At 41.3% G+C, this 17,059-nt stretch overlaps 1 protein-coding gene across 2 annotated transcripts in view; it reads left to right on the forward strand.

Annotated features, from left to right (window-relative positions):
- LOC147712093 (caspase-7-like) overlaps positions 1 to 17,059 on the forward strand; it is a 542,812-nt gene that overhangs the window by 399,224 nt on the left and 126,529 nt on the right. For both annotated transcript variants that reach the window (XM_086922859.1, XM_086922860.1), the window contains one exon: positions 11,406 to 11,534. In XM_086922859.1, coding sequence (XP_086778985.1) covers positions 11,406 to 11,534 — 129 coding nt within the window. The remainder of the gene's footprint in view (positions 1 to 11,405; positions 11,535 to 17,059) is intronic.

Raw genomic sequence — 17,059 nt, forward strand, 5'->3', positions numbered from 1 at the left:
TTACTGTACATGCAACAGTACTTGCATCTACACTAGAAGTTATATTTTATCTCATGCTATGGTTCTGTATTGTCCTTTACTAAACAGTGTTCAGCGTACATACATTTGCAATTTTGACACTGACTGTAAACACTCTATAGCTAACACAATGAAGGATAAATATTGTTTGGGGTGCTTCTTCAAGGTTTAGTACTTGTCAAAGTGCTGAAACAAATCATGTTGGTCTACAACCTGCTGTATAAAAATTCTAAAGCTGTTTGCAGGCTTGTCTCCTACTCCCATCGGACACTCCGAGCTGGTAAAGAACTATCCTGTCAGAGAGATAAAAATGGTGATATGTGAGTTGTGACTGTAATGAAGTTTATCTCATCTTTTGGTTATGAATCTCCATTGTAGATATCGGCCACAGTTACTCAAAATGCAGTATTTTTGTATCATACAGGTGTTTTATTTAGAGTCTTTTCTAAACAACAGGAGTGTTTAAATCAGCAGTCTCTTACTGGTGCTTTAATAAGAGCTACTTATGTTCAATAAAACTCATCTCAAACTACCAATATTATTAGTGTTGTAATAGTGACAACATCAGACAAGATTACATTAGTTGCCACCATATGTAAGATAATTAGCAGTGATCCATCCCTGGCCAAACCTCTTGCCATTGGTTGGCCAATGGGTCTTTTTATGCAACTGAGAGGTGATTGGAGTTAGCACTTGGTCAAAAACATATAATTAACAGTGCAACCCATCTGGCTACACAATAAGGACCAGGAATCAGTAAATAAAGTTAAGAGGTTATATTACACGTCAGCATTCAGGTTAATGTAAATCAATCTCAATACCATGGTGTTAAGGTACAGAATAACAATTGTATAGCCAAACTACCTGATGAAGTTCAGGAGCATCAGTATGGGACAAACAAGAAGTTCACAGTCACAGCAATACAAATAATTAACAGCAGAATCTGGTGCTCACAGAGAGTTTCCGATCTTCTCTCTTAAACATGAGTAATATTGAAAGTCCTCTGATCTAGAGTCCAAAGCTATTAAAATAAATTTCATATAAGGGAGTCTGAATGGTCGAGGAAATGAGAAAAAGAGAAATGTGTGAATCATGCGGGAAGATGTTAGCATTTCAGAATCTCAGTCAAGAGTCTTCTAGGGATAGAGAAAGAATGTTTCGCCTAAGCCACACCCAGCAAAGGATTAAAGGGGTAAGCATAGAGGTCGGTAACTCTCATAGTCCGAAGGAAAAGTGGTCAACATCAACCTATGAGAACACTAGTTAATACCACAAGAATCGTCTGGGTAACACCCCTTGATCACGCCATCAAGGGTTTTATTGTCCTTTCCATTCTCCTGTTGTGAGTTTGCAAAATTAGCAGACTCTCCCAGGCCATTCCTGAGAACAACATTGTAATTGGTGACCTGCAATACTTTGATACATTACTGCTGTTAATGCACTGGCTCTCCATGTTCTTTGTCAAGGTTCTCAGGCTCTTTATTGCTAGTACAGAGGTGGAACATCGTTTACAACACGGTGTTTACACCGCACTACCTTAACAACGCTGCCATTACAACACAAGTCGTTACTACGACTTGCGCTGGACGGCGCTGTTGATTAAGGAATATTGTAATTTTATATTCCAACACCTTCCCTACTGTTGCGTGGACTGGTGTTGGAATATAAAATTATAATATTCCACAGTCCACGCCCTCCAACGCAAGTCGTTGTAACGACGTGCATTGTAATGGCAGTGTTGTCAAGTACCGCGATCTAAAAGATCGCGTTGTACTGACATACATCCGTACAGAGTAACAAAACAATGTGAATGTTCCAGCAAAGAAAAGACACACAAGCAGATATGGAAAATCAGTATTAATGCACAAAGAAATACAGGCCTAGTTAAGTCAAGTTCATGTAGGAAAGTTGCGTTCTTCCTTTAAAGCACAATCTATTGCACTCCAGGAGTGTTGCTCAAAGATACATGATTTTATTTTGGGCAACGCATTTCGACCATATGGTCTTTATCACAGCCTGAGTTGCTTGTGAGAGTTACTTCCCTTTAATGCAAAACATAGCAAAACACAAAAGAAGGACCATTCGAGTCAATGCATGAATGGAAAGGGAGAACATACTCTCCTACACAGATTACCTTGTAGATTGCATTGTAGGATATTTGGTTGCACTGCTCTTTTTGGAGATTATACATGTGGGCAGAGCAACAGCGTGTCCATACATGTTCACTTGGTGGACATGGATGCAAACCTTGAGGGTGCATTTTATACAGTAATTGGTCACTTGACCCTGAAGATGGTGTATTCTGTAAGGAAAGCTGTCCAAACCCCCTTCCCTGCCACTCTTCCTGATAAGACAAGCGACCACCTGTTGTGCTTGTTTCAGACTTGCACTGAATTCTTGCATTTGACACTTATTCTATCCATGAACAGCAGCGCATCTTCTCGCATCGCAATTGTTGTCTACTGAGGTCATCTCAGTGTGTGCGAACACTGTGTATAAGGTGTATAAGGTGCTCCGCGTCTGATTTTGACTACACGTTTGTAATTATGAAATGTTATGGGTGTTAAACATGAGTTGAAGCTTGTTCAGCGCTATCTTTTTATAGATATTTGATTATGATGCACTGACTCGAGTGGTCCCTCTTTTGTGTTTTGTTTTGTTTTGTTTTGCTCTTAAGGGAAGTAACTCACATGAGCAACTCAGTGTCCTGTACCAAGCGTATCCTCAGGGTTGAACCGATGCTCAGAAGGGTCAAAAATATATATATACACACACACACACGCTGACTATAGGATGGTCAAGCGGAGGAAGGAAAAGATGGGGATGCAGAAAGGGAGACCTGTGAATGTAGAGGCAGATTATTGTAAGGCACTCTTGGTTAAGCAAGATAACTATAATGATAAATAATAGAGGTGATAACCTCCTATGTAAAAGAAAAAAAAAGGAACCCCATAACAGGGGAGGTGAACTAATGATCTCGATTTCTCAACACCAATACTGCAAAGGAGGAAACAAGTATGAAAGTAAACACCTCCTTCCGTTCAGGAAGCTCAATATACCCGCAGATAATAGTACCCAACACACCTACCCTCTGTATCAGGTTGGGATAAACCAATAAGAGAAGGAGCGTCTGGAATACATTCACCCACTACGGACCACCCCTATTAAATTAACAAAAAGATCCACCATTGCTGATTTGATCTGTTTTGAGATTGAGTAAACATCCAAGTACCATCAATGTAAATACAATGGTTGCGCTCCACCATAATAATTGTTTTCAACACTTCAAGCAATATGAGCCAATGAGCAGCACCCCTTTTCCCAAACAGTACTGCACAAAATGATTTGGTTGTAGCTCAACCAAGTAGGAGATGCAGTAGTACTTTAAGAGTTGCCATCACTCTCCATTTACCTCCTTGACTGTCAGATAAGTAATGCCACACTATACTCTTCCCCGCATGAGTCACGGAAACGGACTCGCCAACAGGAAAGACCAAGAATGTTTAATATCATTAGAGAAACACAAGATAGAATGTGGAGCAACCAAGTACTCCCTTCATAATAGTCATGCAAAAATCACTTACTCCCTCGCATTAGTCCTTCGAGAAGTCAGACTCTCCAACGAAAGGAGATAATCAGTGATCAGATTAAATAAGCCAAAGTTCAGCGTACATCCAAGTATGAATGATCCTTACTTAAGAATTCAAGAAAAGATATGGTTCATCAAGACTGGATGGTTCATCCAGCACCCTTACTGGACCAGGAAAATGGCACCAAATGTCAGAGAAACGAATAAACGGCAGCCCTATTTGCAGTTTCCTGATGGCGCGCACTACGGTGCGTCTGACATCTCCAATGCAAGTACTGCTGGGAATTGCACTTCCCGTCTTGTCTATGCAGCCATACTCACACATTCTGACACCTAGGGGCCGATTATGATGGCGGACGGACCTGAGTCCGTCCGCCACCATAGATTATGAGGGACCGTCCGCAGGGGTTGCTGCGGTCCCTCCGTGCAAATTAGGATGTGACCGCCACCCTGGCGGTCACATCCTGTATTTTTATCATTGCGGAGGGTGCTGCTTGAAGCAGCACCCGCCGCAATCATAAAAATGTAAGTTGTGCATTTGCATGCACAAAGCGGCAGGCACCTCACGGTGCCTGCCGCTTTGTGCAGGCAAATGCAGGGGGGTACCATAGGTACCCCCCATGTGCACCCCCCACCCCCCCTTCACCCCTGGGGGCCCGCAACGGGCCCCCAAACACAAATCCGTATGCCTTTACACAGCGGAAATGCCGCTGTGTAAAGGCATCTTTCCGCAGACATCCTAATATGGCTGGCGGTGTCTGATAGACACCGCCAGCCATGTTAAAGCTTTTCCGCCGCGGTCGGAAGGCGACCGCGGCGGAAAAGCTGCGGACTGAAAAACGATCCCCCAGCCATCCTAATCTGGCGGGGGGTCTTTTTCAGTCTGCAGCGGTTTTCCCGCATCCTCCGGGCCGGCGGTGGCTTCCGCCGGCCCAGAGGATGCGGGAAAACCGCAATCATAATCAGGCCCTAAGTCTGTGATAAAGACTGTTTGGTCAAAATGTGTTACCCATAGTAAAATCATGTATCTATGAGCAAAACTCTTGGAGTGCGAGTCCTTAAGTCAACTTAAGCAGATCACTCAATGGTTCACGATAATACATGTTGTTTGTGCACATACAACTAGAAATGAATAGGACATGTAAGTACATAAATTCAGCATTAGATTTACTTTGTTCTTTAAGTCCATTTAAAGTAACTTTGAAGGCACAAATTCAAGTTTAACTGAGAATTACATTATGAATACCAATGTGAAAATATTAGTGCGCATGTTTCCCTAAATCTCTCTTGTTTCTAATTTAAATACATTTTGATAACGTGAAAGAGGATTTTATCCAGTCTCTAAAGACTACATTTTGTTTAATACGGATGAGGCACACAGTATACATGATTTTCTAGTTCTACAGTGAATGCACTACAGTACTGGATTTAAGTGCAACACTTTACATTATTAATGTTGGGACACACAGAGTATGTAGTGCTAAGTACACATAAATATGCGTATTTGTGATGTGTAAGTGTGGATCCAAAAATTATGCTGCTCTAATCCCCTCTCTGATGAAGACTCATGCCATCACATTAAGATAATAATCTCTTATCAGATGGACTTCTTAGAACGGTATGGGTTTCATAAAAAATGTTTTTGCATTCCTCCAGGAATCTGCTCTTTTTTTCCTAGTTTCTTTCTTAACTTGTACCCGTTTATATCCCTTATAGATGGCAAACAGGAATAATCCACAAAGAACAATTATCACAAGGGGCTTCATGACACTTTCAACGATTCCATTCTCTAGGTTTCCAAACCATCTACCCATAACATAAAATCCATTTCTAATTGCATCACAAGCACCTGTAGCTTCTAAATCCTTCAAATCTCCTTTCAAGTCATTGATGTTTATGATAAACTTCTTTAAGTCCCTACTTTTGTGAGGAATCTAAGTACAACATTGTTGAACTTTTAACATACAACAGACTTCGCCCTGTTTTGCAAAGAGGATCTCTAATCCAAGACGATCCTGTAAAACCATGTATTTTACAGCTACTATTTAAGTTTCTACAACTAATAAAGCACCTGCTGTACTAGTAGACAACTTAGCTACAATGGTGGACAAGTGTTTTAATTTTGATGTCATTCAAAATCAAACCAGAATTCGAACAAAAAATATCTCCTACTACTTCTCCAGCACTATTTCCTCTTTTGGGTCTGGACTTCTGTTCCCACAAAGGATCATCTAAATGTTCCACATGATAAATCTTTGGAAAAACTATGCCTAAATAACATGTACAATACCATCCTTTTGGCAATCTAAAATATACATGTACTTCACAAACATAATAAAGTCCTGGAATAGCAGGACCTTCCCCTTCTAATAATGACTCCCAGTGTCTTTTAGTTTCAGATGTGTGTTTACACTTGCTCTTTCCCACAAATGTTTGTGTCGATTGTGGGCTTTCCTCTAGATATGCATAATTTACCTCTGTGTCTCCAATCTAAACTTAATGCAGCTTGATTCCTTGGTACTTGATGTTCAGTTTCTTCCTTAGCCCACTGATATCCAATTTTAACTTTCTTTGACTTAGATTCCATTCCTCACCTTCCGTCCTCAACTGAATTTATAAAACTCTTCTGTATATTAGTTAAGATAAAGAAAAAAAAATTTTGGTGAGCATAAACACTGTCTTGTGTCATGGTGGGATTGAAAAATCTCTATATTTTTAGTTTCATGGTGATGATTGAAATGTTTAGGTATGGGAACTTTTGAAAATATCAAAGCCTAATTTGAGAAAAATACTGCAAATGTCCCTGTCTATACAAAAGACTCATTAACAAGCTACAAGTGACAGCATAAGTCAGAGGAATGTGATGATATGTGATACCCTCTCAAACGGATGCAGTTAGTTGCGTACAAACTTAGCAATCCTTAGCATCCATAGTGCCAATGTACTCCTAAAGCAATTTGTTATAAACATTTGAAGATAGATCTCATCTAGAAGCATGTATGTGTAAGTCGTTCTCATTGAGTGAGTGCATTCTATCATCAGTCAAAAGTGGGGTATTAGGGGTAAGTATAGCCTTAGTCTCCTCTAAACTGGATGAAGTGGTAAGTATAATACCAAAAGCAACATACTTAGTACTACACATACAGTTATCAACACACCTGCTATTATGTACCTACGTCTATTTGTGTTGCTATTAGGTTCCATAGCTTTTCTGAATCCAGACCATTTATGTGAAAAGCAGCAAAAGTCTTTTTTCGATAGTTTCCAACGGCGCAAGTAGCAAACAATGTCCAGGTGATCAAAATGCAATTACAGAACTACTCTGTGTTCTTCCAAGTGACAACCATACGCTCTTTCAGCAGTCTCCGGCCTAGGTACTCTTTTTAATTCTCTTTAAAGTCTATTTAAAAGTCTCTAATAAATGCACCGTTCAAATTCACTAATGATCACATCCAGGATAAAGTGTCTCAGTCTTTTTAGTGGCAATGCCGTTTCAAAATTTCATAAATCCATAAAGTTCAGATCAAGGAGGCTCAAATTCAAATTGTTATAACAAAATGTCAAAAATTCTCTCTCCCAACTATTAGCAGCAATGGTATGCCCATTCAGGTGAGGAATACCAATGAAAGGCTACCCTTGCTCTTTTTGATATCCTTACGACTGGATCTTCATCATCACTGCCACTTAAAACAGATTTCTCTGTATCTTCTGGGATAGTGTGTGGCACAAGCACTTCAGGAAAACATTGTTATCTTCCCTCCTGTCCTCTTGGCCACTGGTCTCCAGGCGCTACTCGTGTTACTGTGGAACTAGGCCCTTCACCAGGGACTGATTCTTGCACAGCCAACACTCTTGTTGCGACTTGAACTTTTGACTCATTCAGACCCACATCAGCCCAAATGTGCTGACCCAGACTCTTGCTGGTCCTCAACAGCTTGACTAACCTGCTCCCTTTGTGTCACTGTAACCACCAACACTTCAGGGAGAGGTGCTGTTACATCATCATTATTTGGGGAGACCTACTCACTTCAAAGATGTGGTAGTGACTAAGATGACTTGGTATGTTCCTCACCACTGATGCTCCAAATATGTTTTGCGCATTTGCTTCTTCACCATAACCCAGTCGCCGGGACTGAGGTAATTGTACTGATCCTGATGGGGTGGGATTGTAGCCTCTCTAGCCTGATGAGACACAGAACGCATTACATCAGCCAGTCCTTTGAAGTAATCAAGAACCATGTCATCTGTAATGTTCACCAGTGCATTTGCAGGCACAGCGGGCAGTCTCATGGCTCTGCCCATGATTATCTCATGGGGAGATAATCCTGTGAAGGCTCATCAACACAAGGGACAATGTATCAGGCCACTTCAGAGATGTTGAAGCACACACTTGACAAGTCAGGATTTCAGCGTCTCATTGACTTGTTCCGTGATGCCTGAAGCCTCAGGTTAGTAACTGCAATGTAGCCTCTATTTCGCTTGCAGTGCTGCACACAACATCTTCAGGATCTCAGAACCTGAATCTCAAAATTACGTCCCTCAACAAAAGTTTAGCTAGTGTAAGACTGTCATTTCTCCTGGTCGGGTAATCTTCAACCCAACGCAAGAAGATGCACACAATCACCATGACATACCTCAGCCCATTTTACACTGGCATCATGATAAAGTCCAAGTGCATCCTAATGAAGGGACCTCCTCATCTCTCAATGTGACTCAGTGTTACTGCAGTTCTTCATACATTCATTTGCTGACACACTACACACCTGTGACACAGCTCTTTAGCTGTCAGTCTGAACCTAGCATAAAATCATGTCTATCGAAACAAATGCACCATGGCATTGCTACCTATATGGGCAAGTCCATGATAGTGCCTCGTCATTAGGGGTAAAAGGCTGTCGGTCAACACAGGTCATCCATCTCCTGAAACCCAAACGTCATCTTTATCTCCCTTGTCACAACCTGCTCTAACCCAGCCTTGTTGTTCTCCTTCCGGCACTTCCTCCTGAAGTCTCTTAATTTCCTCCTTGTATCTGCTGTGGTTAGCAAGAGGTTTTAAATGGTCTCATCTCTTCCCTCATTTTGATATTCCCCATTGAAAGTTCAAGCATTTAAGGCATAATACCTGGCAATCTCATCAAAGTACCTGTTGGCCACAGTAACATAATTATCCACTTTGTGGTGCGCAGAGCATTTCACAACCACAATCTGGGCAGGCAGGTGTAATGCCTTCAACAAGTTATGCATACTTTCCCCAATACAAATAGGGGACCCAGAAGAGGTCATAAATCCCTGTTGTGACCATAACTGTCCTAAGTCGTGGATGACACCAAATTCATACTGACTAGCAGTGAAAATGTCACTTTTGGCTGGTCTAAAGCTCCGCATGCTCTGATAAGAACAAATAATTCTGCCACTTCTGCTGAAAACACTCCTTGAAGCCAGGAGGCTTCAACCACATCTGGGACTGTACAACCTGCAGAGGCAGCTCTCAGGCTTCCTTCATGGTCTTGTAAACAAGAGCCATCAACAAACATTACATAATCTGATTGTGGTTGTGGCACGTCTTGTATGTCAGGTTTTGACTTTCTGCATAGCAGCCACCTGCTATGGCATTCTGCGAGGACTTAGACCAGTTCTCAAATTTTTCGACCCTCCCACACGTCAACTGGTCGTTCAGGCCTCGATCCTCTCACGGATAGACTACGGGAGTGCCTTGCTCCTTGGAGTCAATCAGGCTGAGGCGACTAGGCTTCAGAGGGTGCAGAATGCTGCTGCACGGGCCATTGTAGGTCTTCCGAGACGATGTTCTGTCTCTCCTGTACTGGCCTCTCTGCACTGGCTTCCGGTCAGACAGAGAATTAAATTTAAGGTTCTCTGTCTGGCATTTAAGATCTTGAAGCTTTCTTCTCCTCCGGCCTTGACAGGCCTTATTTCTTTTTATGTCCCCACGCGATCCCTCAGATCCGAAGCCCAGTATTTGGCGAACAAGCCTAGGTTCAGGCTTAGCAGGATGGGAGGACGTTCCTTCCGCGTGCTGGCGGCAGATTTGTGGAACTCCCTTCCTGTTCACATTCGGGCCCTCAACAGCTTGACCCTTTTTAGAAGGGCCATCAAAACCCACTTGTTCATTTCTGTAGGCTAATATCCCCCTTCATCAGCTCTGATCGGTTGTGTTGTTGCATATGATCAGGCGCCAGGACGCCCCTTCGCTGGGGCAGCTGTTGCGCCTAATAAATGTTATTAACATAACATAACATAACATAGTTGAAACCTATAGACAGTCATGCTGAACTTCAACCTCAATAGCATAATCTACAGGAGCAGCAGTAGATTAGCAGGATTTAATATGGTACATCTTCTTAAGGGTTATGTGATCCCCTGCAAATATGGCTTGCTCCTACTTGGTCAGATGGCTATTGGTAAGGTGTTGGGTCTTGGTATGGATCAACAATATTTCCACACAGTGAGAGACAAAAACTGATAGAGGATGACCCATAACAATGCTCTCACACTGCTCCATGCTGACACCTGTGGAAGCCACGGCCTTAAGACAGACAAGCAAAGCAGCACCTACTGGGTCAAATGTAGCTGAAAAATAAGCTTTGGGTCTGTGTGCATTTGAGATAGCACTGAGAGCACAGCCCTTCCTCTCACTGTAAAACAAAGTGAAACATTTATTGTAATCAGGCATTCCCATTGCTGGGGCACGACAGATACTCTGCATGGGTAATACATAGCAGTCTTAGCGGCAATGCCACTGCACCAAGATAATAATTTTAGTAATACGTCCCCTGACTGACACATGATCTATCACTCAAAGAAACGCTTTAAATATATTTTTGAAAATTCAGACATAATTCTCTAAACATCAGCTTGTGAGTTCTGGAAATACACTTTTTTGTCTTTGTCAGACAATCTGATTTTCTGTATACTTATATTAATTCAGCCAAGCGTAATAGTATTTAATTAGTGTGGGATGCACACAAGAGGGCTACTTACAGCTAGCTGTAGAGCTACCTGTAACTCACAAGCTACTCGTTGAAAGATGCATTACTGGAGAAAATACAATCGTTCTAATGAGCTGGTATGTTCTGTAGGCTTAACATGTAATGACTGGCTACACCCATGCTCAACTCAAGGCCTGATTACAAGTGCCATTTGTCAGATATGGTTATTTTCGCACTCAATAAAATCCAACATAGAAGTTTTTTTTCATTTATTTGGTTAAATAATTGTCATCTATTTCGACTTTTAAGAAAACAAAATTCTTATTTTGGAGTGTACCACACACAAATTGGAATGTCCTGGTAAACTCCAGGCATTTTTCTAATGCTAATTTCTGGCAGTTGAATTGCCCTGACAAAATGTAACTGATGGTGCAGAGTTTCTGTTATTCAGTAATTGCTGTGATAAACATTGCACCACATATAATTGTAGTCGGTGCAAAAACAGGTGTTTGCACAGGGATCGCAATTTTATGGGTCACTTGTAGTCATGCCCTAAGTTTTAGAACTACCCAGGTAGCAGAAGAATGGTGCTGTGATGCCCTGTATATTTAATGCATTTGTGATGTCAAGTCATTCAAATAAAGAAGCTATGAAAATTATTTTTAATTTGTAAAAACGTTCTCCTGAAGTTATGGTTTGTGTTGCCAGGCACGCAGTTCTGTGGGAGATGCATGAGCTAGATAAACATTGATATAGGCACAGAATATTTTTTATTGCCATCATTATTGGACCCTTTATTACCACACTGTGTGGTAAGGTGTTTTACAATTGTTTGTTCATTCTCTTGCCAGGTATGTGTAAACGCAATGGCACAGACAAAGATGCTGGCGATATTCAACGCTGTTTCAGAACATTGGGATTTGAGGTTTCAGTTAAGAATGATCGGACCTGTGAAGAAATGGAGCAACTTCTCCAGAAAAGTATGTGTTCACATTCCTACAGTTAATTTGAATAAGTGGGATCCTTGCTACATTTTCCCAAAAAGCTAGACTACAAACCAGAAGGGCAATGTGTAGCATTTAAACAGGAGAACATGCAATTTCCTTTTAGGTCTTGCCTGCAGGCAAGATGCATGAGCTGTCGCTTGGTGACGATCTGTTGTATATTAAAAAAGAAGAAAAAAACGGTTGAATGTGATTACTTACCATTTGTTGGCATCATTATCGCACAACTTTGCTGCCTTGTAATTCGGCAGCGCACGCCAAATGTCACTTCCTGGTCTTTGTGTGGAGATTGGATAAAGTACAGTTTGATTTACATTTATCAGTATCCGTCTGCTGCGCTCTCTGTGAGTACGGTACTATTTCTTTTTCGCATTTGTAAATAGCACGGATGAGCACCCATTACATTACACAAGTTCACATTTGGTTTTTAGGCAGGGGAGATAGTGATTTGCCCAGCATCACAGAACATTGAGCCATCGCAGAGATTCAAACCTGGTTCCCCATTTACGAAGTCTTATCTCTGTAGCAACACATCCTCCTTCCCCCTCACAATCACTCCTACATTCAGGTTGGGCTTCATCACTCCCAGCTGCATGACTTTATTCCTTGTCATCCTCACCACCAGTATAAGTATCACAGATGCTCCCTGCACACATCCGGCTTCCTTCACACTGCTGTCAGGTCTCACTGGACACCATCCGTTTGGACTCTGTGTTTATAGGACCATGCACATTTCACACATTTATCCATTTCTGGGAACCATGCAAGTCCTGTCGACCCTGACCTGCACTTATCATACCATCTGCTTGCGGATATGCCTGCCTACTACAATTAGTATTTTAAAAGAGTACAAAGCCTGCATCTTTACCAGCAATGAAAGCACAGGCATTCAGCAGAGATGTAGAAAGGAGCATACCATGGCATGTACCACCAATCTGCCTTGCTCTCATCTTACCTTTTTCTGTACTGCCCATCTAAAGACACCTACAATTCATATTTATTTGATCTTTTATGTAGCACTAGAAGTAGTCAAACATGTAGTATCTAGTGAGTTTTATGACAAAACCCTTTTGGCTACTAGCAGACTCCATAGAGCTGTGATATAGGTGTCAGAGTGGAATGCAATAAAAGCTTGCTTCAGAATGTTGAGTTCACAGTACCTGCCAATGAATAAAGACATGTAATATTAAGCTCTATGTGTGGCATAGTCATTGGCGGATACCCAGGCTGGGGAGGACGCTACAACTGATGACGAGATAGGGGATAAGTAACCCAAAGAGCAACCGTGCTCTCCCAGAGAGTTTACCATGGTCCAAGCAAACTGCAGTCGCTGTTAAGCAGGTGAAGACAACGCAAGCACTGCAAAGGATCTACACGTCGATGCCGAGAACAAGCTGGTTAGGCCGCATAAAGTTACCGCACTGCCACGCAAGATACAATTGTACATTATGCTGAGTGATACAGCAAAAGGCGGTTACCTATTTTTTTTTTTTTAAGTTCAAGTTTATTGAGACCAAGCAAAAAGAGATAAGCAGTAACAATGCATCAAAAGAGAAAAAAGAAGTATGAAGGCAATACAAAATATAATGCAAAAGTAAAATGAAACAGAATCAATAAACATATATCTCTAAGCAAGAGAAAAAGGAAAACAGGTGAAAAGGAGAACAAAAATGGGGTAAAAATAATGCAATATTGTAACATATGCAGATATAACATCGTATGCAGTAATATAGCAAGAACAAGGTAAAGCGAAAAACAATTAATATTAATTTGAGAAAAAAGATAAGCAAAAAACTATACAAAAAAGACAACTAAGGGATACTCATGGAGGTTTACGGACCTCATCAGAGGAGATGGCAATAGTAGTAGCGAAGGACGAAATAGGGATGGAGAGTGTGGATAAATAGGAGGTAAGAGGAATCCAAAGTAAATCCCTCGTAACGGCAAAGGAAACAGGGGTAACGTAGTTGGTATCTAGTCTGTGATTAAAACAAATAGCATTCCACCATTCCGAGTAAGTAACTTTTGTGGAGTCTTTCCAATTGAAGGTAATCAAATGGAGAGCTACGGCTATGAGTAAATCCAGTAATTTAAAGTGAGAAGGGGATTGGGGCAAAGCCGGAGATAAGGAACCCAAAAGGACATTAGAGGGAGAAAAAGGGAGCTGTAAGTTGAAAATAATGTTTATACGGGACCAGATTGATTGCCAAAAGGAGGCAATGTTGGGACAATGAAACAACATATGAAATAAATCAGCATGTGGAGCGGGACAGGACCAGCATTTAGAGGAAAGTTTGGGGGTGAAGGAAGCCAACTTAGCTGGGGAGAATAATAATCGTTGATAAATTAAATAGAGTGTTTGAGTGATATTGCAGCTCTTGACGTTTTATGAATCTTTACCCAAAGTTTGTCCCATAAGTAGACTGGCCAAGATAATGATAAATCTGGTTCCCAGGCCAATTCAGTCCCTGTTTTAAGGCGAGTAGAGGGTGCAAGTAAAAAGTTGTAGATGCGGGAGGCCGAGGGGGAAGAATCCAAAAGCGGCGAAAGAGTCAGACATAGGGGAGGCAGATCAGAAGATGAGGGGAAAGATTGAAGATATTGAAGAAGTGCTGGCAGTAAAAGGTCATACTGTTTCTTAAAGGAGTTAGGAAGAAGAAATTGAGCTTGAAGGTCAGCAAAGGTTAGGGGAGTATTGTCGACGAGAAGTTGGGAAATCCACATTAATCCTTTAGATTTCCAAGATCTCCAGAAAAAGGAGCGATTTTTAATTCGAAGTAATTTATTGTGCCAGATAGGTTGAAGAGATAAGGAAGCAAGAGAGGGATAAGCGGAGGGAAATAAGGGAGTCAAAAGATGATAGGAGTGGGCAATTACAGGAGAGTGTAAGACGGCAATATTAGCAGAAAAGGCCAGAAGTTCAGGAAAGTCAAAAGGCGAAATGAGAGTTTTTTCCATAGATTGCAAAACTGGAGGATGAGTAGGGATATCCGTAGACAACCAACGGGAGGCTTGTTTGAGGATAAAAGAATAATGGTAGGATTTAAAATCTGGGAATTTGAGGCCTCCATTTGCCTTATCTTTTTTAACAGAAGACAAAGCAATCCGAGGAGGCTTATCCTTCCAGAGAAACTTCAACAGGAGCGAATCCAATCGCTTGAAGTAATATCCCGGTATTCTAACTGGAATCATGGAAAGAGAGTATAAAATTATAGGAGCTAACATCATTTTGATTGAATCTAGCCTACTCCACCAAGAGAGAAATAGAGGATGCCACGTAGAGATAGAGTCAGACAATTTCTTGGTAATATAGTCAAAGTTAGCTTTCAAAGTGTCCGAGATAGAAGGGGTAAACCATAAGCCTAGATATTTTACCTTGGTCGGTGGCCAGGAGAAACAAGATTGATCAAAGTAATGGCGGAGACATAAGATATTAAGGGGCAGAATTTCACCCTTATCACGGTTACGCTGATAACCCGAGACCAATGAGAATGCATCGACCTGACTAAGAAAGGAGGGCAAGGAGGATTCAGGGTTGGAACAACACAAAAGAATATCGTCCGCATAAACAGATAATTTGACTTGAGTAGAGCCAGTGTTATATCCAGTGATTCGAGAGTCCTGTCGGATCCTCTTTAGAAAAGGTTCCAGAGCAACAATGAACAGTAAGGGGGACAAGGGACATCCCTGTCGAACCCCTCTAGAGAGAGAAAAGTAATCAGAAATCTTTCCATTAGCAAAGATAGAAGCTTTGGGGCCAGAATACAAGAGGGAAATCAGAGAAATCAGCTTAGGAGGAAAGCCTATCCAAGTAAGGGCACGAAACATAAAGTCCCAACTTATCTTATCAAACGCCTTTTCGGCATCTAAGGTTATGGCCGCAAGGGGATAGGAAGCAGAAGAAGCTTTTCTAAGAATGTTAAAGAAAACCCTAGAATTGTCAGAGGACAAACGGCCTTTGACGAAGCCAGATTGTTCAGGACCAATAAGTTCAGGTAATATAGGATCAATACGTAGAGCAAGCATTTTGGCAAAAATCTTGTAATCCGTGTTCACAAGGGAAATGGGACGGTAATTCTTACAGTATGTGGGATCTTTGTTGTCTTTAGGGATCATACAAATCATAGCCTCCTGAAAATTGCCTTGAGAAGAACCATTGGTAATGAAATAGTTAAAAAGGAGGGACAAATGTGGAAGAAGGATTTTCGAGAAATGGGCATAAAATTCGATAGTGAAGCCATCCGGGCCAGGGCCTTTTCCACGCCTTAGAACTGAAACTGCATGAGAGATTTCCGCTAAGGTTATGTCTGCTTCAAGTGAATGAAAATCAATATGGGAAGAAGAAGGAGGGGCAAGTGAGTGAAAGTAAGAGGACAGGTCAGAAGGAAGGGGTGTAGATTCGGGAGTGTAAAGTTGTTTATAGAATGAGACAAATTCCTGTAGAATATCAGCATCTTTGAAAAGAGAAGTACCATTAGAATCTGTTATAGAAGCAATACGGGTCCTTTCCTGACGAGTTTTTAGATAGCTAGCCAGGAGTTTCCCCATTTTGTTCTGACCTCTATAGTATCGAGCACTACTCTTCAAAAGATAGGAAGCAGCAGTATCCATAGACATTTTGTTAAAAGCACCCTTGGCTGAAACAAGGTCTTTCAAAGAAGAGTCCGTGGGAGAATGATAATAGGAGTATTCCATTTTTTTATCTTGGTTAGAAGAAGACAGGATTGATGTTCAAAACCCTTTTTCTTCCGGGAAACATAGTTTATTATAAAACCTCTCGCGGTTGCCTTGAAGGAATCCCAAACTATGGCAGGAGAAGAGCCAGGAGTGGAGTTAGTAGTGAAGAATTCCTCAGCAAAAGAAATGAATTAGCCAGAGAATTTAGGGTCAGCAAGAAGGGAATTATTAAAACGCCATCTGCCAGAGGGAGGAGAGAAGGGGATTAGGTCCAAATTGACAAGAACAGGGGCATGGTCAGATATGAGGATGGAACCTATTTCTGAAGACAGGACATACTGGGTAAGGGGGTTACTAAGAAAAAGATAATCAATACAGGATTGTGTTTTGTGTGGAGGGGAGAAGTAACTGTACTCTTGAAGGTATGGATGACAAAGCCGCCAAATATCTGTCAGGGATTTTCGACGAATGGTAGAGGTAAATTGAGAGTGCATTTTAGACTTGATAAATTTAACGGGGGAGTGTCTATCGAGAATAGGATCATGAACTTGGTTACAATCGCCACCAAAAATAATGTAATTGCCATCTAAAGCAATTAGTTTGTCTGAAATAGAAGGCCAAAAATTATTGTCAACAGAAACTGGAGCATATACATTGAAAATAACAATAGGAATGTTGTCAATTAACAGTTTTAGAAAAACCCAACAACCATCGGAATCTATTTCTTGATGAGAAACTGAAACAGTGTATTTCTTATGAACTAAAATAGTCACACCATTCTTCCTCCCTAAAGTTGGGGAGAAGAACACATGGCCGACCCAGAG

Source organism: Lissotriton vulgaris, chromosome 5, assembly GCF_964263255.1.
Source record: "Lissotriton vulgaris chromosome 5, aLisVul1.2, whole genome shotgun sequence".
NCBI classification, from domain to species: Eukaryota; Metazoa; Chordata; class Amphibia; order Caudata; family Salamandridae; genus Lissotriton; species Lissotriton vulgaris.